This window comes from Cyprinus carpio, chromosome B12 (assembly GCF_018340385.1).
Source record: "Cyprinus carpio isolate SPL01 chromosome B12, ASM1834038v1, whole genome shotgun sequence".
NCBI classification, from domain to species: domain Eukaryota; kingdom Metazoa; phylum Chordata; class Actinopteri; order Cypriniformes; family Cyprinidae; genus Cyprinus; species Cyprinus carpio.
Genome location: NC_056608.1, coordinates 16191076 through 16215607, shown reverse-complemented (window position 1 = coordinate 16215607; position 24532 = coordinate 16191076). Strand labels below are relative to the sequence as shown.

The 24532-nt window shown below is 37.6% G+C and overlaps 1 protein-coding gene across 2 annotated transcripts; it reads right to left on the bottom strand.

The window, feature by feature from the left end:
* Window positions 1-358: 358 nt before the first annotated feature.
* gabrz (gamma-aminobutyric acid type A receptor subunit zeta) lies at window positions 359-24388 on the bottom strand. 2 transcript variants are annotated; one of them, XM_042735651.1, is made up of 10 exons: window positions 24096-24388; window positions 19665-19742; window positions 13328-13428; window positions 12993-13060; window positions 12057-12274; window positions 11618-11700; window positions 9813-9950; window positions 9527-9679; window positions 3310-3503; window positions 359-2452 (listed from the first exon to the last, which is right to left on the bottom strand). In XM_042735651.1, the coding sequence occupies exons 2-10, from the start codon at window positions 19715-19717 to the stop codon at window positions 2120-2122; spliced, it is 1341 nt and encodes a 446-aa protein (XP_042591585.1). In that variant the 5' UTR covers window positions 19718-19742; window positions 24096-24388; the 3' UTR covers window positions 359-2119. The 2 variants fall into 2 exon arrangements, with proteins under 2 accessions (XP_042591585.1, XP_042591586.1); XM_042735652.1 differs by lacking the exons at window positions 13328-13428; window positions 19665-19742; window positions 24096-24388 and adding an exon at window positions 13162-13319.
* Between the last annotated feature and the right edge of the window lie 144 nt (window positions 24389-24532).

Here is a 24532-nt window from a genome sequence, read left to right as displayed (position 1 = left end):
TGCTGCACTGACAAATGTATTGTCAAGTGTGTCCTTCTGTATTGAGTGGATTCTAGATTTAGATGAGGGTAAAAATAAATTAACACAGAGAACTGGACTTATCAGTAAGGGGTCATAGGAATCCATGAAGCCACTGCCATTGAAGGATTTTGTGGGAGGACACTACAACTTGTTAATTTCGCTACCATTATTTGTTTTTGTACAGTACAGAAAAACCTGGCAGTTACATTTGTCAAAATGTTAATAAATGTTTCCAGACAGTAGTGTGTACATGTAAATGTACAAAAGAAAAACTAAAAGGATTTTTTTCATGCAAATATTATGTTCTGTCTTGAAACAGATTACTTTAAAGCCAGTCTTATGGATTGTATAACTGTTTATTATGTCCAAATCCGTGGAAACAGATGCAGAACTCCTCATGCATGGAAAACATAGCAACATGGCCTGTTGTCTCTCTAACTATGGTATGCAGCTTTCATGCATTATTAAAATAACAGTATTAATAATAAATATTATTTGGTCAACATCATTTGCAATATTCAGTCAGTATATACAAAAACAAAATGCTTCTTGGCAAAGTAATATTGCCTTTGTAATTCAAAATCTCAGTGCAAAAGGAGAACATAAAATATTTGTACAGCTTGAGCACAAGATATTTTCACCTGTAACAAGTATGACATTCACAGTAAAAGAAAAGATTTACCCACAAAGGTCAGGTGAATAACATTTTCATGAAAAAGGTCATACAAATCGGCAATTTTTTATGACATTGATAACAAAAAATGTTGACAGTGGGAAAAATGTATGCTGCAAACTATATGTAAATAAGAGCAATTGACATTAACAATGCATAAAAATCTGCCAAGAAGTCTTGTAAATGTCAGTGTTGAATATGCCAATAGCAAATTTACACAACACTGTTTCAGTTTTGGCATTTTCACAAAAATATTCTGCTATCAAAAATACTGTAGTGCAGTTCTTAGCGGAATAGTTCCCCCAAAAATGAAAATGACTCATCCTCAGGCCATCCAAGATGTGGATGAGTTTGTTTCTTCATCGGAAATTTAGCAGCAGTTCGAACTCTCATTCTGACGGCACCCATTCACTGCAAAGCATCCATCGGTAAGCAAGTGATGTAATGCTAAATTTCTCCAAATCTGTTCCAGTGAAGAAACAATCTACATCTTATATTGCCTGGGGATGTGAAAATTTTCTTCATATTTTCATTTTTGGGTCAACTATACCTTTAATGGCCCAACTTTAACTAGGTCAAAGAGCTTTAGAGCAGATAAAAGCATTTCATTAACAAATAAATAAATAAATACAACAATACACAGCAGAATAAATAAATGATCATGCAAATAATACAGAATCATTCATAATCAGAACTCACACAGATAAATCACCAGAAGAAAATGAGTCAAACCAGCTTGATTCTTGTTTGGCAGCTGATAACAAGACATGACTGCTGAATTTGCAAATACATACAGTATATGCCCCAAAAACAATGTATAACTTGTGCTCATATGAATTCAGATTGTAATTATGAACATTAGATACACATTAATCTTTGGTTCAGTTAATATTACTTTAGCTGTCAAACATGCTGAAACGATTCTGAAGTTCAATTAATAAATGAAACCATTATTATTATTTTTTTTCCAACTTTCATTTTCATGAATTGCTTATGTTTTGTTGCTTGTGTCCACAGGGATTTATAAATCATGCTTTTTTTGTGCTAAAAGACAAGTAATACTTACATTCATGTCAATTTTAAATTGTTTTACAGATATCATAAATTCATAACGCAATTTACAGCTAGGCCGATTTTGTTGTGGATTTAAGTGAATCTAAAGCTCCACCGGAAAATGAAGGCCACATATTTCTGACACAGAGATGTAGACAAATCTGCATATATCTGTTTAGTCCCAACTCACTCAGATCCTGCGTACCTAAAGGAATGACGCATACTTGGGTGACATGAACACAGTCAGTCATACTCAAGTTGAAATGAAATGCATGCTGACATGTAAGAGTAAAAACCCTTAGGTAAACTGTGACACAAAAAGGGACACACATACATCACTACTGACCCTCAACACACACACAGACAGGAGCTTTAGAAGTACAAGTAATATGTCCAGTAGAGGAGGTTGATGAAGATGAAGGAGAGGGGGAAGGTCAGCCTTGAGTAGTTGTCGATGTAGTGCGGGTTTTCCACTTTGCAGCAGTTCAGACATCGCACGATTTTGCGTGCCGTTGACATGCACTTGGTGCAGCGGGTTTGTGGCGAGGAGTTGATGTCCTCCTTACTTTCACTGGGGGTGGGGTTGCTGGTGCTGCCCATCCGGGACAGCATCTCCTCCCGTTTACGAGCCCGCAAAGCGCGGCTGCCGATGGAAGTGACGATGCCGTTCATCTCATCCTCACGCTCCTGCATTTCCTGCCCATACTGATGCAACGATGAGACATAAATGTGTTTGATTTATTGTTCTGACTACTGCAAGGTGAAGATAATAAAATTCATGGGCATTATGGTATCATTGCTATACTTAAAAAAAGGCTTTTTGATTTTTCTCAATATTTTTAAAGGAACAGTTCACCTCAAAATAAAAATTTGCTGAAAATTTACTCACCCTCAGGCCAGCCAAGATATAGATTAATTTGTTTTCCATCTGAACAGAAATTTAGCATTAACTACTTGCTCACCAATGGGTCCTTTGCAGTGAATGGGTGCCGTCAAAATGAGAGTCCAAACAACTAATAAAAACATCACAATAATCCACAAGTAATCCACATGACTCCAGTCCATAGATTAAAGTCTTATGAAAAGCTGTGTGTTTGTAATAAACAAATCTATCATCAAGACATTTTTAACTTCATCACTTAAACACTGCTTATGGCGAAAATGTGAATCCGTAATATTGCTTTCTCCAATGAAATCTGCTGTTAATTGATGGACTGGACTTGAGTCGTGTGGATTAGTCATTGATTATTGTTATGTTTTATCAGTTGTTTGAACTCACTCTGACGGCACCCATTCACTGTAGAGGATCCATTGGTCAGCAAGTGATGCTAAATTTCTTTATATTTTGATGAAAAAACAAACTCATCTACACTGGCTTCATTAAAGTATAGTACATTTCAATTAATGCAACAAAAAATGGATTAAACTGAAGCAAACTTTCATACATTGAAATGGATTGAACACAATAAACATCTATAACAATTGTGTTGCTATAAGCATATTTAACAAGCAGCATGAATCATTTTTTTATAGGCCACATTTATTTTGACAAAGATTCTCACCATATATGCATTGGCAGCATTTGGCTGGTGTAATGTGCAGAAATGTGCGACTGCGTATTCAATCAGAGCGCCAAAGATGAAGCTGAAGCAGATGCCCAGATACACATCGATGGCTTTGATGAAGCAGTTGGCATTGGGTAGAGAGGTGCGGGCTCCCATCATAAGGGTGGTCATAGTTAAAACTGTGGTCACTCCTATGAGTCAAAGACAGAGTTTGAGTTATAAAACATTAATGAATCCAATACACTCTCAGAGTCTTACTTTGTGTGAAACAACGATACTCTAAATATGTTAAAACCAAAAGTTGTTGTCTTGACCTTACTTAAATATTCAAGTATTTGTTCAAAACTTGTCCAGATGTTGTCCTAACTTTCTAAATTGAGTTATCAGAACAAAATAAATTTAGTTATTTTATGTGTTTTTGGTAATAATAATAATGACACTTGTTAGACTTGTTACATGGGGATTCAGAAGGTGGTTATTGAGGTGATGAAGAAAGCATGGTGTTTGGTCAGAAATAAGCTATTATTATTAGACAAGAGTTTTGCATAAGTAATTTCTTGTGAAAAAGCAAATCCAGATCCACTGCATTCACTATGTTGTTAGAGCAATGGATTATGTGATCTGAAACTATTAATATAAGAACAAAATGCGGTTACATCAGCAAAGAGAAAATTGATTTGTAATGAGCAAGGTCTCCACCAATGGGAACATGACATATGAAAAAAAATATTTCAAATACAGCAATATCAACAACACTAACTAGAGATAATACTTTATAACTTTTGATTTTTAATTACTGTTGGTCACAAACAGAATGTGTTCTTGATTCTGTACCTTAAGGAATAGGGTAAGTACACTAATATTCAGACGTTTGTGTCACGGAGACGAACCCCGTGATTCCCTCTGCTGGCCAGCAGAGGCCACCCCCACCTGAATACTGACACACACGCATCCATCAATTCATTTACACTGACTACACTACATTTCCCACAAGCCCCGTCCTTGGACTCTAATCACCGTCACAGGTGCTCTTCACCAGGACTTGTGTATAAAAGCTGGATTCAGCTGAATCGACTGACGTCTATCACCGAGGAACTCGTCAAAGCCGTTCAGAGTCTCCATACAGCTCCCGCGGCCACACCAACGCCGGAAGCGTCTGCCATTACCCACGCTGCAGGGAGGCCGTCCCAGGTTAATCCTCGTCTCGCTTTCCCGGAGGAAATTCAATGGTGACGCCAGCAAGTGTAAGGGATTTCTATTACAATGCTCATTGTTTGTTGAACAGCAACCCACGCTGTATACTACTGATACTGGGAAGATCGCCTTTGTTTGTTCACTGCTGACTGAGAAAGCACTGGAATGGATTACTGCTGTATGGGGCTCCGATGGTTCTGCATTCTCTTCCTTTCAGGACTTCCTACAACAGTTCAGAGCAGTATTCGATCACCCTAAGGAGGGTAAAGGAGCTGGAGATCGCTTATTGGAACTATCTCAAGGCAGAATGATGGCGGCTGAGTATGCTCTACGATTTCGCACACTGGCGGCACAAACCAACTGGGTGAACGACACGCTAAAGGTACTCTTTCGCAAGGGTCTGAACTATGATCTTCAAGCTGAGCTAGCATGCAGAGACGAGGGCAGAGATCTTAATAGCTGAATTAAACTTACAATTACCATTGACAATCTGCAACGTGCCCGGCGATCCAGTCCTCGCCGCACTGACCACCCAGGTTCCAGGCCGTCTCATGAATCTATTGAACCCATGCAGGTTAATACTTACCATCTGTCTGTTGAGGAGAGAGATCGACGCATCTCAAATAGACTATGCATGTACTGTGGCTTACCTGGCCATCAACGTAACAACTGCCCTACTCGTGCATCTACCTCCTCACAACGCTCAGTGAGTACTCCTCTCACTTCCATATGTGATACACAGTGTGTAAGCATTCCAGTTGAATTGTGGATAAACAACAAACAGATCATTACCTCTGCTTTACTCGATTCTGGGGCTGCTGGCAATTTCATTTCCGAGGAGTTCGCCAAGAAATATGACATTCGACTGACTTCATGCTCTACCTCTCTCTCAGTGGAAACAATAGATGGTCGACCACTGGGTTCTGGATCCATCACTCACCTCACTCGCAAACTAGTGATGGCGGCTGGATTACTTCACAAGGAGAGGATTCAATTCTACACTCTCCCCACATCTCACACTCCCGTGATTCTTGGATTACCCTGGCTGCGTCTGCATAATCCACAGATTTCCTGGAGAGAGGGCCAAGTGGTGAAATGGAGCACTCATTGTCAACAGAACTGTCTTTCTCTGGTCAAACCCATTCCTGTCTGTTCCGTGTCACTCTCTCCAGCACGAGAGTCCATTCTCAATCTTCCAGAGGAATATGCTGATTTTACGGAGGCTTTCAGTAAGGAGCAAGCTAACACCTTACCTTCCCTCCTCACCGTAAATATGACTGTGCAATCGATCTTCTGCCAGGGCATTCTCCCCCAAAGGGTCGCATCTTCCCCTTGTCTCAGCCTGAGTCCGAAGCCATCAAGGATTACATCAATGAAGAACTCGAGAAAGGTTTCATCAGACCGTCCACATCTCCTGCTTCATCCGGGTTCTTTTTCGTGAAGAAGAAGGATGGTGGTCTTCGTCCATGCATTGATTATCGTGGACTAAACGAAATGACTGTGAAATTTAGATACCCTCTTCCGTTGGTTCCTTCAGCCCTCGAACAGCTTCGCATTGCCCAGTACTACACCAAGCTGGATCTAAGGTGCGCATACAATCTCATTCGCATTAGAGAGGGAGATGAATGGAAGACCGCCTTCTCCACAACCACTGGACACTATGAATATCTTGTGATGCCGTTCGAACTGGTCAATAGTCCATCTGTGTTTCAGTCATTTATTAACGAGGTCTTCAGAGACATGCTTAACATATCTGTGATCGTATATATTGATGACATACTGATCTACTCCAACACACTTCCTGAACATATACAACACGTCCGAGCAGTTCTTCACCACCTCATCAGATACCAGTTATACGCCAAGGCTGAGAAATGCGAATTCCACACAACTTCCACCACATTCTTAGGGTACATAATCAGTCCCGGAGGGGTGGCCATGGACGAAAAGAAGGTCAACGCCGTTCTTAAATGGCCTGAACCCACAACCCTCAAGGAATTGCAGCGATTTCTAGGATTCGCTAATTTCTACAGGAGATTCATTAGGAACTTCAGTACGGCTGTCGCCCCACTTACCTCGATGGTCAAGAGAGGAACTCACCAACTACAATGGTCAGAACCTACTCACAACGCGTTTCAGACCCTGAAGCAACGATTCAGCAACGTGCCCATCCTCTGCCACCCTGACCCCTCATTACCTTTCATTGTCGAGGTTGACGCATCCAACACGGGTATCAGCGCTATCCTGTCCCAACGTCCAGACCCCGCCGCTAAACTTCATCCCTGTGCCTTTTATTCAAGGAAACTCAACTCAGCGGAACGCAATTACAGTGTCGGGGACTGGGAACTCCTTGCCATGAAGGCAGCCTTCGAGGAGTGGAGGCACTGGCTAGAGGGAGCTACGCACCCGTTTACAGTACTAACAGATCACAAGAACCTGGAATACTTACGCACCGCCAAACGCCTTAATCCTCGCCAAGCGAGATGGTCCTTGTTCTTCACTCGATTCGACTTCTCAGTAACTTATCGACCCGGCTCCAAGAACACTAAGGCGGATGCTCTCTCCCGTCAATTCGAGGAGAAGGATAGTCCCATAGATCCAGAACCCATTCTGCCGTTTCATGTAGTAGTTGCCCCCATTCAAAAGGGACATCATGACTCTGCTTCAACAATACAGGGAGCAGAACGAGACCCCAGTGGCCTGCCCAGTCGACAGAATCTTCGTCCCTGAACATCTTCGTGATCAGGTCATCAGTCAAGTTCACTGCCATCCATCATCCAGTCACCCAGGTATCACAGCCACCATTAATCAGCTGGAGAACCGCTTCTGGTGGGAATCACTGCACAAGGACACAGCCAACTACATACAGCAATGCAATAACTGTATCATTAACAAATCATCCAAGCAATCTCCCGCTGGTCTCCTTCAACCTCTCCCCATTCCACAACGACCCTGGTCTCACATTGCCATAGACTTTATTACGGATCTTCCCAATTCCCAAGGCCATACTACCATACTTACCATCATAGATCGATTCTCCAAGGCTTGTAGACTCATTCCACTACCCAAACTACCTACAGCTCTCCAGACTGCAGAACACCTCTGCAATTGGGTCTTTCGATTATATGGACTACCCGAAGACATTGTGTCAGACCGAGGACCTCAATTCACCTCTCAATTATGGTCAGCCTTCTTCCAAGCCCTGAACGTCAATGTCAGCCTCATCTCTGGTTATCATCCCCAGGCAAACGGACAAGTGGAGAGGCTCAACCAAGAACTGAACCACTTCCTCAGAACCTACTGCAATCAGAATCAGGACGATTGGGCTCGATACTTACTATGGGCAGAATATGCGCAAAACTCCCTTCTCAAACCCTCAACTGGTCTGACTCCCTTTAAATGTGTACTGGGGTTCCAACCACCGATGTTCCCATGGTCAGGGGATCCAACGGACGTACCGGCTGTGAACGATTGGATGGCACGCAGTGAGGAGGTTTGGAATCGGGCTCATGTTCACCTTCAACACGCTGTTCGAAGGCAAAAGGAGCAAGCGGACCGCAGAAGGCGCCCAGGTCCCAACTACCAGCCGGGTCAATGGGTGTGGCTATCAACACGGGATCTCCGTCTCCGGCTTCCTTGCCGCAAACTGAGTCCAAGGTACGTGGGTCCATTCCAAATCACTAGACAGATAACCCCAGTTTCCTTCCGGCTGGCACTTCCTAACACATATCATATTTCTCCTACCTTTCATGTATCCCTGCTCAAGCCCGCTGCTGGTCCCAGAGACGAGGGAGAGGGGAGGTCCCGTGCACAGGCCCCTCAACCCATCACCATAGAGGGCGAGGAGGCTTACCAAGTCCAGGAGTTACTCGATTCCAGACGTCGGGGAAGAATCCTACAGTATCTGGTCGACTGGGAGGGGTACGGTCCATAGGAACGCTCTTGGGTAAATTCTGAGGATATTCTAGACCCCAATCTCATCGATGAATTTCATCACTTACATCCTGAAAGACCGGCCCCTCGACCCCGTGGTAGACCCCGACGTCGTTTGCCTCCTCGCACCAGGAGTCATTTACACTGACTACACTGTCACGGAGACGAACCCCGTGATTCCCTCTGCTGGCCAGCAGAGGGCACCCTCACCTGAATACTGACACACACGCATCCATCCATTCATTTACACTGACTACACTACCTTTCCCACAAGCCCCGTCCTTGGACTCTAATCACCGTCACAGGTGCTCTTCATCAGGACTTGTGTATAAAAGCTGGACTATCACAGGAGATCAACGCGAAGTCTTGATTTGCTGTGTCTGTCATTTCTGAGCGTTACTGCCCGTGTTTGTTTTTCTGTTGCCGATCCTGTTTGATATCCTTCACGTACCTTTGCTGCCTGCCTACCGAACCTTGCTTGTTTACTGGACTTTGATTCTCTGTTCTCCCTACGTTGCTGATATTGCTGGTACTGACCATTGCCTGTACGACTACGAGTTGCTGCAATAAAGCCTGCAGATGGATCCCATGTCGAGTTCTGGTTCATTACAGTTTGTGGCTGGTAAGATTTTTTCTTTTTTTTTGAACGAAGTCTCTTATGCTCACCAAGGCACTGTATTTGATCAAAAATACAGTAAAAACAGCAAGGTTGTGAAATATTATTACAATTTAAAATAGCTGTTTTCTATTTTAATATATTTCAAATGTAATTTATTCCTGTGATGGCAAAGCAGAATTTTCAGCAGCCCTTACTCTAGTCTTCACGATCTTTCAAAATCATTCTAATATGTTTATTTGTTGCTCAAAAAACATTTCTTCTTATGATCAATGTTTAAAACAGTTATGCTGCTTAACAGTTTTTGTGAAAACTGTGATATTTCAGGATGTGTTTGAGAAAATATTTTTTTTAACAAATTTTGTACAAATGTTATTTCAGAAGAACCTCTGACATTTGTGTCATTCATCGATCTGCTGAATACTGAGGAGGTGTTGTCACATGTAACTAAGGATTGCTTTATGTTCCTACCTATGCAGATGCGAGCAGGTACTGAAGACTGACTGATCCAGAATGAGACCCATGACAGGACCACCAGAGCACTGGAAGGAACGTACGTCTCCAGAATGAAATATAAAATGCTCCGCTTGAGTTTGAAGTGAAAGATCAACTTTGGGTAATTACCTGTTACATTATTAAAGAGAAAGTAAAAACATCAATACAGCACATAAAGTCTCCAGTGTGTGTGTGTGTGTGTGTGTGTGTGTGTGTGAACTTCTTCATATTCATGTGTGTGTGTGTGTGTGTGTGGACATACCAGTCTCATAAACGGCTTCAGATTCAGAGGTGTAGTGATCCTCAAGGGTGTACTGAGCCAGCTGTAAATTATCAAGACCGCTAACTGACTGGTTTCCCCGTGTCCAATGAAAAACCACATCTTTCACATTGTATCCCCCTGTGGAAAACATAATATAAATTGAAGAGCCAATTATCACTACATAATGAGTAATACCACTGCTGAGAGCTGCTATATTTCCACCAAATTACACTTATACAGCAGTAATAAAAGCATTCAGTTAACACTAATTTTATATGCAATGCTACTAGAGCATTACGTTATGATATAGGCATTACCATAACATCAATAATTCTGAAGAGAGCAATGCAGTCATTTGCAGGCCAAACTGAAATGTTAATTCACGAGTTCCCTTTACAAAAAGTTGCTAAATAAGGACTGCAACAGTTGTCTGATTCGGTAAGCATGTAAAACACATCCTTGTTAGCATTTTCTTATCTTTTTTTAAAGATATTTAATCAATTTATACATAAAAATAACATTTAAAAAACACAAATCATACCAAACCAAAATTTTAAAGAAAATATATATTAATTACGAGAAAAAGTTTTTGCTAAATAGAATTTTTACATTTCACAAATTTTAGCAAAGTGTTCTTGTAAAGTCATTATTTTTTTTTAAATATAATAGAGTTTTTATCTGCTATTTATAATGGTTAATTTAACTGTTTTCATAGTGTGATTTTTGGTGAATTGTATTAAAACCAGTTACGGTTGCCGGTTTGACAAACAAACAAAAACAAATAAATAAATAATAGTATACCAGCTAAGAGTAGAAACCCACGGCAGTTTTAAAAAAACTATGTAATAGATTGTCCCAATTTTTTAATTTACAGATAATAACAAGTGAGACTTAAATTATATTTTAAACACTGAACTAGGAAACGTCCCCATTTTACATTTTAGAAATCTGTTTTCAAATAATGTTAATTACTAACTTTTTTTATCATAAACTGAAAAACCTTTTCTGGGTTTTAGAACTGAAAAATAAGTAGCTCTATTATTGCAGCATGTTGTATTCTGTTGTAATACATAATGTGCACCTCAAGATGGCACTGTGTCATACAAAGTTTAGTGTGCAAAAGAACTCTCATAAAAATAACTTGCAGCACAGATTAAATATTTTTCCTCCTTCTAGAGCATAAAACATTGTGAAATATGTTGTCCTGATTCCACCCAGCAATTAGTTATTTCATTAAAACAAGTAGCACATACTGATCTGTGAAGACTAGCTAAATAAGCTTTAGCTGTCACACTGTTTTTATAGCTTGTGTCGCTAATGTAACTTTGTTTATATGTCCTGCTGAAAAAACCAGCGCACATAACTAAAAATTTACATGCTGGCCAAGGCTAGTTTATATTTTTGGTTTGGTGATGGTCTACAATAGCTGGCTCATTTATCTCTTGCTGCATATTGTGTGAGTAATCCATCTGGTATTGCCAAAAAGCACATACAACAGTCTTTCTGTTAAGGTAGAAGCCAGTTAGAGACGCCAGCATCCAAAGCACACCATATGCTGGTGACCAGTCATAATACTAGTCTTTTCAGCAGGGTAATGTCCATTCAACTGGCCAAAATCATCAAGCACATGTAACACCAGCTGACAAAGTAAACCTTAAAATATTTTGAATATAGTCATGTGTAGCCTAGGCCTATATAAATGTTCTATTTTGTGGACACTTAAGCAATTACAAGTGAATGAAACCCACTGTGTTGTAAATTGTTTCAAATCTGGCTATAGAAATAGCATATTATTTGAGACCTACAGCTTTCAAGTTGAAGGGTGCACGTCTGTCTGTCCATGGGATATTTAGTTAGATCCATACTGCAGGCCACCGTTGTAGTAATTCTAGAGAAACAGAGAGAAAAAATAGTGACACATGAGAGAATGTTGTTGCTTATATAACACTGGAAATCAGCTCACTGTCTGTGGATGCTACTTTCAAGCTTAAATTTTTGATGCCAGCTGCCCATCTGTACACAAGCTTTGAGTCCCTTGCCACTGATTCTATTCCGTTTTCTGCCATTGTGAACTCTTCCACTGGGCCATTATTATCCCTGCCTCTTTCCAGTTGTCCCCTTAAACCCTAATCCCTCCATCAACCCTCCAGTCAGTCATTTAACAGTGCACACTTTCCTCAAACTTTCACAAGACCCCAGCAGTGTCTGACTGTAGAGCAGATCCGGTGAATGACACCTCACTACCTCAGGGCATACAGCACAGTTCCGTTGGGGAATATCCGGATCAGTCTGTTTTCGACAGTGATGTCATGCAGGAAGGATTTCTTGGAATCCACAATGAACGTATCAGGGACCCAAAGGAGCTCTACCAGTCTCCCATCCAGACTCAAGCTCTTATTGCCATCAAAACACAAGCGTTCATCTGTCCAGCGCTGACGAAGAAAGATGGTGGCTGTGTAATCCTGGGGAGGTTGAACAGAGATGCTTATTTCAGCCATGTGCACCACAAGCTTAGATTTTACATCATACACTCAGCTCTTATACAACTCTGTCCAAAGATCAAAGAGGCTCTTTGAAATATGGGGCAATGATGTGACACTCCATTTTTCCTACTGAGATTAAAAAGCCACATTAAAACTAGTGCTGTCAAATGATTAATCATGATTGATCACATCCAGAATAAAAGTTTTTGTTTATACAATATATATACTGTGCATATTTATTATGTATATATAAATACAAACACAAGCATGTATATATTTAAGAAAAATATGTAATGTTTATATATTAGATATATTTATAGAGACTATAAAATATAAGAATATAAATCTATAAATGTACATACATGTAAATATTTTCAAAATATATACTGTATGTGTGTGTATTTATATATACATAATAAATATTTGACAGCACTAATTAAAATACAGTTCATACTTACAATGACTTGAATTTTAAGTCCATAACTTTAATTTTTTTATACTTATATATTTTTATATTTTTAAAATTATATTATATTGCTTTATATTATATCATATATACCATACAAATAAAGAATTTGTCATTATGCTTTCTTATTAGTTGTATACGCTTTAAAGTAAACATTTCCAGAAAAAAATTATATTTTGTGATACCTTAGTATTTAGAAATAATAATATTTGGTGTGTAAGAGTATTGTACCATGTTGATTTCTGATATGGTGTCTATGCTGGCGATATCCAGACTCATTCCTACAGTAACAGGCCCATCTGAAGAAGAAAAAAAACACAACAACAACATGCACTGCGTTCACTACAGAGTGGCAACACTGCTAACAGAGAAAGACAGCAGAAGAAGGTTCTTAATTTACATGCGTTACAAGAGTGGACTGCATCAACTCAAGCCCGGAGCGTTTCCACTGAGTTTACATTTGTTTTAATTGCAGTTGTTGATGATGATAGGACTTTAATAGAAGATAAAAATCCACTTATGCAAGATAATAGTTTGTGTAAATGTAAAAGCTTTGATCGTCATACTGCCAAAGAATGGCCTAAGGTACTTGTTGTATCCCTTCATCAGTTTCTGAATGGTGGGTGGCAAGATCTCCTCTGTGCTGGCGACAGAGCCATCCATGCTCCTGTAAAAACAGCAGAACACAAAACACACAAATACACACACATTAAGCACTCAATATTCCACAAGTCAGTACAGAAAAGCAGAAAGGCAATGTTACTTCCACCGAGCCAAGGCATGTTTTGATCATGTGGACTTAATTGCCAATAACTTATGACCTAGATTTGAAACACTGTGTATTTTTAGGCTTCATCTTTTCTCTCATTAAAGCACTGCTGCCAACTGTGGTGTGTTCAATTTGAACATCCTCAGCGATGGTAGAAGTGACTGTGTTCTTTCCCGCAGAGCGAAGCCTCTGTTTCTACAGTGTAAAAGGCCCATGAGCTTCAGATATTATTCAGCTTCAGGGTAACAACCCCACAGAGCACAACAGCACATGTAGGAAATACTTCAAGAGACGTCTGAGAAAAAAAAAAAAAAAAAGTGCTTGGCTGACACTACACAATACCCTTATAAATATTCTAGAATGAACAGAAACAAGTATTGTGGGCCAAGCACAGCAGGAGGACAGAGCTACATGTGGATTTTTATTGTGGCAGATCTCTTCCATCCCTTCTGTAGCTCTCTCAGACATCACCCTATACAATATTCTTCTTCTTCTATAAATACATACAGTCAGGTCCAAAAGTCTGAGTGTACATTGGATGTCTGAGATACAAAATGGACATAAATAGAAATTTTAGGGAGTTACAATGAAACAATTAGAGCAATAAAACATTCTGATGTAAAATGATTTGGAAATATTTAAGATTGTGCAGCAGTTTTAGATCTCTAATCAAAGTAGACACAATATACAGTACTGTTCAAAAGTTTGTGGTCAGTATGTTTTTTTTTTTTTTCAAATAAATGAATATTTTTTTCAGCAAGAATAGATTAAATAGATAAAGGTGACAGTAAAGATGTTTATAATGGTACAAAAGATTTCTATTTCAAATAAATGATGTTTTTATCATTAAAAAAAGGTATCATTGCTTCCACAAAAAAATTTAAGTTTTCAACATTGATAATAATATGAGAGTAATAAGTAATAAGATAATAAGAAATGTGTCTTAAAAAGCTTCAGGTTATTAAAATAATTTCTGAAGAATCCTGTGACACTGAAGACTGAAGTTATGGCTGCTGAAAAATATTATTTATAATATATTCAAATGGAAAACAGATATTAATAATATTTCACAATACTGCTGTTTTTACTGTATTTTTGCAAAAACATAAGATTATTTTACTGACCCCCAAATGTACTTAGTAAAATAAATAAATAAATAAATAAAACAGAATCAGAAAAAAAAATAAAAAACCTCTGGATAGGCTATTGACTTAAACCTACAATTCAATATAAACATGATTTTTAAAATCAGGTTTGCCAGAAACACTCATCTGAAACTTTCACATTCACCTGTATCAGGTATGAGACATTTTTTCTGATATTTTCACCCATATGATGTACAGAATTATGCATGCTAAAATGCACACACATACTTGTATGAAGAAAAAAGACTGGGAAAGATCAAAAGAGAGGAAGTGAGACAGATGGTGAGAGAGTGTGAGAGAGACAGAGAGAGTTTGGAAGACAGACGGAGAGCTCTAGGTCATTGACATGATGGCTCTATTATTACTCTCATTAAACTGTTACTAAAATCAAAAATCAAAAATTAAAAATAAGTAAAACAAGAACTGAACCATGCAGGTCACTGCCTCTACATTACCCCCTAAACACATAAGGCTGTTGGAAAAATTTTTCACCTCTCAGACACATCCGATTGGGTTCTGCATCACTGCAAACTTGGTCAAAAAAAGACTTTCTACATGATGCATAGCTATTTTCACTGGTAAGCACAACTAGCGTTTCAGAATGTCTGTTTTTCAGGATGAAGTCTGACTCCACATGCCACACGATAAAGCTGAAGTGTGCAATTTTTTGATGTTACGATATTTTCTACTATCTCAGCTTAATAAGCAGAGACAGCTAAAAGTAAGCCATTTGTAGGTTGTAAGACTGTGTCTCTGTGGTGTATCAAAACATTGCTCTGTTTGTTTAAGCATGCTGACACAGCAACACTGGCTTAACCAATGACGTGACTTTTGGGGTGGGACTACCTGACAATCTGATCAATGGCAAACATTCATTATTTTTGCAATATTTTTGCAATTCTGACACTAGTGTGACACCAGTGGCACAGAAATTACACACTTAAGCTTGGTCGTCCATGCTAGTCAGAAAATCAGGATGGAGTTTTACCTTTGGGGGCTCAATAATTCTATAAAAGAATTTAGTATTCTGTCATGTCAGGAAAACAGGTAATTTGGGTTAAATAAAAAAATAGGCATATCATCAAAACAATGCGATTTGTGTTGTTTCGTCTTAATCTGTGTGAATTTTAAATCAAACAAACTTCTTCTAAATGGAACTAAATGAAAATAAAAAGAGTGATTATGTGCCAGACTTGTCTGTTTAGTAAGATTAGACATTTTTAGTGTTAGAAGGCAACACTTTGTTTGCTGCCCCCTTTAGGCTTAAGTCCAGTCATGTGTGAGGGAATGCTAGGTAATTAGCATCAAAATGATAAGTACACAAATTTAATATATCAATGCTAAATTAAATAACTAAAAAATTAATATAATTAATAATCAGTTAAATCAGAATATGAGAAAGATGTATAAAAAAAACTCACTTTGACTCTTTATGTGAAATATGAAATGGCTGATGTGTTTGCAATTGATTTTACTTAAATATTGTTATGAATTTTGATCAATGTCTAAAACAAATTGCTCTTTTAAATCATATATTTTAATGAACAGACTGAACCATGTTACTAAATTTAATGACCAGATTGAATACAGTTCACTGAATTGGACTGAAATGCAGTTCTCAAGACAGTCAGAGTGGATCATTTGGACATACTCTCTCTCTTGTGATGATCCATGATAAAAGTTCACAGACTTGGTGAAAAAAGAGCCATTTCTTTCTGACATGTCAGAGTCATAATGATTTGTATTCATCTGCAATATGTATAGGCTACGATTTGTATGAGCCGAGAACTTGATTTTAACTCATATTGTGAATAGTAAGTATTATTACAAATGTTACAAGTAAACCTAATGGAAATATGTTTTACAAGTTGGTTTTAATAACTAGCATTAGGATTTATTAAGATTAGGATTGTTTTTAGCCAAGTGATGTTAACAGTATTGTTTAATGTATATGCATTAAATTAAATATAAAACAAAATGACTTCTAAATTTATTTTCATTTTGCAGAAAACTGCAAAATATGATGGAGACACACAATAAATTTAATAAATCTTAACAAAAAACATCATGATTGGCAGTAAATGTTTTGCATGAAAAAGTCATGCCAGGATGTCCAGGATGTTTTTTTTTTACCTTTATACATTTTCTTTCTTAGTTCTGATCCAACCTTGAGACTAAATTCAGCCACGTCTCTGGTGTTTAGACTGACTGACGTGTTGTATATGGAGAAAAAGCTCTCCTAGCAGGACTGTCTCCCCAACTGTTTCTGCTTTGGTCCACAGAGACGGTTTCTCTCCCCGACTACACACATCAGTGGTCATTTGAGATATGAGCCCCAAAATCGCAAACTCTCTCTCTCTCAGAGTATCTGGGAGACCTTGTCCAGCACTGAAATATTAAACAACCCCAGAAACTTTGTGCAGAAAATAATTTAAGTTTGAATGTTTTTAAACTGATAAAAAACAGTCTGAAACAGCAATACACCAAATAAATAAATAAATACGCAAGCAAACTTGCTGGGCAATGTGTTTATTGAAAATAGTGAGTTCAGAGTGATGATGACCTAATTATTTTTACCACTCTGATCTCCTAGTGTGGTTTGGATCTAGTCTGGTTTACCCAGAAGTGTGTGTCAAAGTAATGAATGCTTACTGTACTGCAGGTTCATGCATTAAATATGGCTTTTAAAATAGATCATTCAGCTGTGATTCTCATCTACAAAACAGTCCTACAGTATATTTATATGTTTCTACAGATCTCTGACAACTGACCTATAAAATAAAACTTTAATCATGGGGAGTTTTCGCTGAAATAACTCTTAAAAGGGTCATATTATAAATATTTTTCCCTAAGGTCCAATTATAATGTAAGAACATTTTCTGTGCCAAATAACATTTTAGTTTTCTGTGCGCATTTTGTGCCTCTCACTGAATCTTGAAACTAAACAGGCATGTGAAACACCAGTTTTCTTTGCCAAATCCTAAACCCTCCAATATTATTGCCATGTCCGCTTACTATAAGCGACTTTGAGCTCGTTTTTCATAAAGTCACTAACAAATTTGGGCAGTGACAGATTGCATTTTACAGGTTTATTTTTCCAAAATACACATGGGTGTTCAAGAGAGAGTGAGTGAGAGAAGAACGAGAGAGAGAGAGACACAGTCATTGAATTGGGTTGACCAGTCATATACTGTATCTGAAACATTTTAATTATTTATGTATATAGTAAATGCAGTTTAGAATTATTTTATGCTTTCACTTTATCCCAGCTAAAAAGGAACATTCTCAGCTAATGTTTGGCAAGGTTATCTCAAAGTATGAACAAACATTCCTCCAGTAATGTTGATCAGAGTTATGGTTTTTACTAATGTTCTTAAAATGTTAGCACAAAAATGTTAGTTAAGTTATATGCATCATCTATGGAATGTTTTATTTCTGAAAACTTTTAGCTTTATGATCTAATAACGTTATTTAAATGTTACTTGTTTCAGAATGTTAAGAGAACCTTCGAAATTAACATTGCTTGCAAAACTATAAAATGGAATGACACCCAAACATTCATTTTTTTTGTTTGTTTAATAAAAACACAAAAAAACACATAAAAAAATCAAAAAAGCCAAGGTTGCCAAGTGATGCAAATAACTAATTTGCATGACATCAATAGGCCAAATTTCGAATCACCCAACAGCCTTCATCAAGCTGTTTTTGCAACTAGGTTTAAATAATTTTATTTATTTATTTTTTTTTTTGCTGGAAAGTGAGTTTGGGTTCTGAAAGTTACAGTATGATTTCACAGTACCTCAACTTCTTTTATCTCAAAAGATCAAAGAACATTTTTATGACATGGCCCTTTAATCCAAATCCACATAAACACTATTGGGTCTATATATGGACCTCAAACCAGTAGTTTTAGTTTTTAACAAACAAAAACATTACAAGTCCCTTTGCAAGATTAAGCCTTCATCCATATCTTCATGTGCTAAGCTCTAAGAGCCCAAAAAGGAGGTATGGCTCTTGTTGTTGTGGTTTGTTAGGTGATGGAAGCTGAATTCCTGGCAAAACTATATGTACACCCACTAAAGTCTCCCAGCTTGCCAGAAAGAGAGACTGGAGATTGGAGGGGAAAGGAGGACAGGAAGGGGGCGGGGGAAAGCAGATGGTGAGGTGAATTGATGTTGGCACGCTTCTTTAACATCCTCCTTTGAACTTTTGAGTCATTCTGACCAGGTCCTACATCTTCCCATCAAATTTCAAAGGTCAGGCCAGAATACCAGCATTGACGATGAGATGCATATCTCATTAAATTGAATCTGCCTGAACTCTCATTGAACATGGCTGAGTGGTGGCCGTTCCAGTAAATCGACGTGCCTTGTCTCTACACTGTCACCAGTAATCGCGTTAGCATTGCAGCTACTGTACTGCTGCGTGGAAAGATAAGCTCGAACAGGCAAAACAGAGAGGAGACACGATACGAGGGCTGTTATTTCCATCTGTAACCCATACATCTACACCGACAGTCTCATTCAGGCTCACCCAAAAGTCTACATGGATTAGCTATAATTCCATCCTTCCTTTAGCTACACCTTTCACCAAACCCACATAATCTGGTGTGAATGGATACTTAAGGCATATAGTCTTTTATTTGTTGCCAAAAGAGTAAAACCTAAATTATACCCAGCTTGTCATCTCGGAAAAGACGTCACTCTGAGAACTTATCACCCAGGAGAACTTGTTGACAAAAATGGGTTTTCCGCCTCGGCTTTCCTGCGAGCGTTGAGAAACGGCGTGTTTATCAACTCTACAAAGTCACTACAGAAGTGAATGCACATCCTACACTCTACAAGTTTTTGAGACACAAATAAATTAAGGGGGAAAGACTCAAAAGCAATAAACAGTGTAGGATGCAGTCATATTCAGCTAGCCATATGGCAGTAATGAGTGCTGGAATAGCAAAAGTGAGTTCATAATAAGCCACCAGGAGTTTCTTACCTGCTGATGAAAAGGAGGAGGAGCAAAGAGCCCACAGAGCTGCACAAATGCATGGCTGCTTGAGCGTTTCGCGTCAGACTGAGAAATGAGAGACAAAGAATGGAGAGATTATGTAGATTCAACAGATTTGTACACAGAGATTAAGCATTACTGACAAATTTCGCAGTTAGAACAAGCACTCAGCATTTTAGCTTGATGATCCTGACAAAATTAGGGCAGGTTTTCTCAATCCACCTTAAGTGTGTCTAGGGACTGTTTAGTGACAGAACCGCTTACTCAAATTTTGATTTACTCTATAAGGTCGTACCCTTAAAAATAAAGGATAAACAAAACAAATTAAAATGTAGAGGTGACCAATGGAAAATATATGGAAAAAGGATTTTCAATAGCAAATTTTGAAACTTTGATACATTTGTCTTCTGATATCTTTAACCTCAGACCTGTATGTATAAACTTAACCATTGAAAATGTGCACTCAGATGCATAATCCCAGACTGAAATAATCCCTTAAAAATGTTTAATGTTGGAATCCAGTTCACTCTCACAACAGATTTACTGATGGTGACATAAAACTCGATATAAACTGTGCATATTTCCAGGGAATTATGTAAAACCACTTTAGCTATGTGATCCCCGACTACACAAAGACGACAAGATACAACAGTATAAATAGTATTTAGGTTTTAAAATGATTCTCAATCCCCTCATTCTTGAATACTATTCATTTGGCTGTAAACCTTTCGGTCTTATAAATAACACCGCTTTTAGCTGGCCCTATATTTCAGAGCTACTTTTTATCTTCTTGATGTCTATTTTGAGCCTTGATGGCAAAAATAGTCTGAGATTCTTTGCTCAGTCTTCCAGCACCATTGCAATCTGTGTGCAGCTGTGACGATGAGTTTGAGACAACAGACGTCTGCCCTGAAGCCTGTGTTCATAAACACACAATGTGCAGGAAGAAGCAAAAATGATTCAATTTTCGATCTCATGGATAGTGCTATTGAAAGCAGTCACACCGAGATGTCCTTCCATTCTGCCTGTCAGTGCTATTACATACAGATTGCTCCACATACATATAATTAATTTATTTTTATTTTAACACTCCTGTCTCTTTTCTACTCATCAGCTCTTCATGGTGGATTCTGGTGGATGCAGGTAGCAGAATAAGTACCTCTGTTCCTGACAATGGTAAAGCAAGTGCATATTTCTTGTTGTAAGTCAAACTGAGGTACAAATTACAGAAAATCTCTTAAAGAGATATTTTACCTCCAAATAATGTCATTCCAAAACCTGTATGACTTTCTTTCTTTCTGTGGAACCCAAAATAGGTTTTTTAAAAACCATTTTGAAGTGTTTAATAGAAGTCAATTGGGTCCACACAGATAAAATGCTCTTAAAATATCTTGTTTTATATTCCACAGAAGAAAAAAATTCATACAGGTTTGGAACATCATCAAGATGAGTAAATGATGACAGAATTATTTTTAGGTAAACGATCCCTTTAATTTTTGTAAGCACAAGTTGACACATCCTCACTTGGAGAAAATCTTGATGTTTCCTGACTTAGTTGTACCTGCATGCATGAAAAGTGCAGTCTTCCCACACACATATAGTCTTCTCTCCGTTGCAAAAGCTGTTCTCTTCTCTCTCGTTTCTAGTGGTTTGTGAGTCAGTGGCTCCTCGGAGAATCCTGATCGTAAGACTGAGGTGTCACTCATTTAGAGTGACAGATGACATCTTCCATGAGGTCTGGACCTTGATAGGGAGGACCCCATGGGAAGGGTAGACTGGACATATTGAGCAACCTTTCCAGGAAACCCAGAAGGCCTGAAGCTGAGAATGCTGTGGTGGTCATGGGTTTTGTGTCTCCAGTGCTACAGATACAGTGCTCTGCCCTCTTGACTTTCTAATGTAATATACTCTGCCATTCCAGTGTTTGGGATCAGTAAGATTTTTAAAATGTTTTTGAATCTCTTAAAAAAAAAAAAAAAAAAAAAGGTAATACTGACTTTATCTCACAATTCAGACTTTTTTCTCACAACTCTAGAGGAAAAATCCATAATTGCAAGATATAAACCCAGAATTCTTATTTTGTTCTTGCGATTTTAAGGTTACATCTTCCAAATCAGCCTTTTTTTCCCCCTCAGAATGTCTCACAATATTGTTTTTTTTTGCTCAGAATTCTAAATTTATATCTTATCAGTCTTAATTATGAGATAAAATGTCACAATTACCTTTTTTCCTTTTAATTCCATTGCTGAAACAAGGTTTCCATTCTTATACTCTCCAAGGCTGAAAAAAAAACCTAACTGTTTTCTATTTTTAAACATTTTAAAATTTAATTAATTCCTGTAATGGCAAAGCTGGATTGTCAGCAATCACTTTTCCAGGCTTCAGTGTCACATAATCCTTCATAAATCATTCAAACATGCTGAATTTTCACACAAGAAACATTGCTTATTATTATCAATGCTGAAAACATTTTTTTTATTTTTTTTGTTAAAACTGTGCATAATTTTTTTTTGTTCTTTAAAGAACAGAAATGTTCAAAAGAACAGTATTTGTTTAAATTATAAACCATTTGTAACCTTAAAATGTCCTTACTGTCACTTCTGACCATTTAATTTCTGTATCCTTGCTGAATAAAAGTATTCTCTATTTTCCCCCAAAAAATATCTTACTGTCTCCTTTTCACTTTTGAATGGTAGTATAATTAGGAAACCTGAGTGCTGGTCTGGCAGTGCTAAGTTACATCCATCTGCAAAGCAAAGAGCCTTAGCTATTTTCTTTAATGATCACCTTCTTGCTATATTGACTTCAAACACCAGATATCTATCTCATCGAGAAACTAGGTCAGTGAATGACTGATTTCTGTATCTCGCAACGGCAAGGTCCAATTACTGTTCTCTGACTAACTTAAAAATATCCCCACAAGAACCTTCTGAATTAATCTTGAAAGCAAAACAGAAGCACAATGTGAACCATTTTATTTTATAACACTTTATTGGCCTTATAATTTACTGAAAAAAGATCTGTTTATTTCTTGCTGTATATTTATGCGTATGTTGTAACAGGGAAATCATCTCATCTCATCAGAATATTGTAAATAATAAATTATGGATGTGGGGTGGTGTAAAGGGTAAATATTATCATCCTGTCTTTGATAGAGATTATCTGGGCATCTCATGGCACCCAAGATAAACAGCTTTCAACACAACTGATCATTTGCTAACAGAAAACATGAGACATGCTGAATTGAAAACCAATGGAGAGCTTAGCCTTAAGCCCTCAGCTAATCGCGAGATGGAAATCTGCACAGTTTCTCAGTTTTTTTAGGCCACAGTCTATAGTAATGGATAGTTACAAACAGCAAAAGTGATCACAACCAATAAGCCTTCATGTCACTTGAGGACATCAATATAATCTCAATCCAAGGGACTTAATGTAACTCTGTGCCTTCTTAACCTGTTAGGACACAGTATTCATTCCAGTGCACATCTCTTTTGGATGTTGATAAGTCTATCTATAAGTGTCATATCACTTTTTCTTTTTTTTTTTTTACTACAAAATAATCTTCTAAATAAAAATATGGCATAAAACTATACAATAGTTGTATCTTAAAACTCCATTCATTTCACAGTTTTATAATTATTTTTTCTGGATATTCACTGTAATGGACAGCGAGTCTATATGCAAGCAAAAGGCAAAACAGAATGTGGTTTCACTTATAATGCACCTATTTTGCATTTTAATGCAATCTTCAGTAAATTGGAATCTGAATATTTTCAAACCATACCTCAACATATATATAACAAACACACACCAACACCACATACATATATATATATATATATATATATATATATATATATATATATATATATATATATATATATATATATATTCAAAACCAATTGCATGCACTGTGACACTCAAATTAATAATTCAACCTAACCCAACATTTTATTATAAAAACTATAAAACATTATTATGAACTGATATTTGAATTTATTATAATTTATGCCAGGATTTAGAGTAAAAATTGTGACCCTTGAACTTAGTTCAAGACTGAAAGGGTTAAATTTGACGATCTGTCACAGTGGAACGATTATAAACACAAACAAAATATACATTCAAACTATTCACATTAATTTTAAAACGCAATTTTAATTTATTATAGCAACACAAACCGTCCTCTGTAATATAAGAGAAGAGGGGTTCAAACTGTTTAGCGTCTTCTAATTAAAAACAGTTTTCAAAATCGAGTGATTTAAACAACAAACATTGTTTCGCTTTTTTAGTAAGCCATATGTTAAAAATAACCGTGCAATCTAAAGTGCAGTCTCAGCTTTGCATGTTTTCACATGTCAAAATATTTAATTGATATTCATAAACGTACAATTTATCACATATTACTCACTGCGTACTTACATTTACAGCCGGGCAATCGTTTGCATTTCCCAAACGCTTAGAATATCGAATCACTCATCTACATATGTTGTATCGGTTGTAAGTCCGAGCCATTTAGTTCTCTGAAAGGAAAAAAACGAGACTTTCAGCGGTTTTCAGTGCGCTGGAATCCGTCAGTGATGCGCAACTACTTCACAGCAGTCCATCTAAACTACTGGTTGCATCCCAGACACATTCTGCGCTGTGCTCATAGGAGCAGAACCTATCAGTGATGATTCAGTGGTGACTGGAGGGAACAGGCTTGGAAAGTGTCAGCGCACATGTTTGGAAAATATACATTGAATCACAGTGGCATGTAATTATCACATAGGCACATACTACTAATCTCCATGGGCTATTTATGCCACATGTAAACAAACCCTGTCTGTCATTTCTTTCTTTATATGTCATGTCACTTT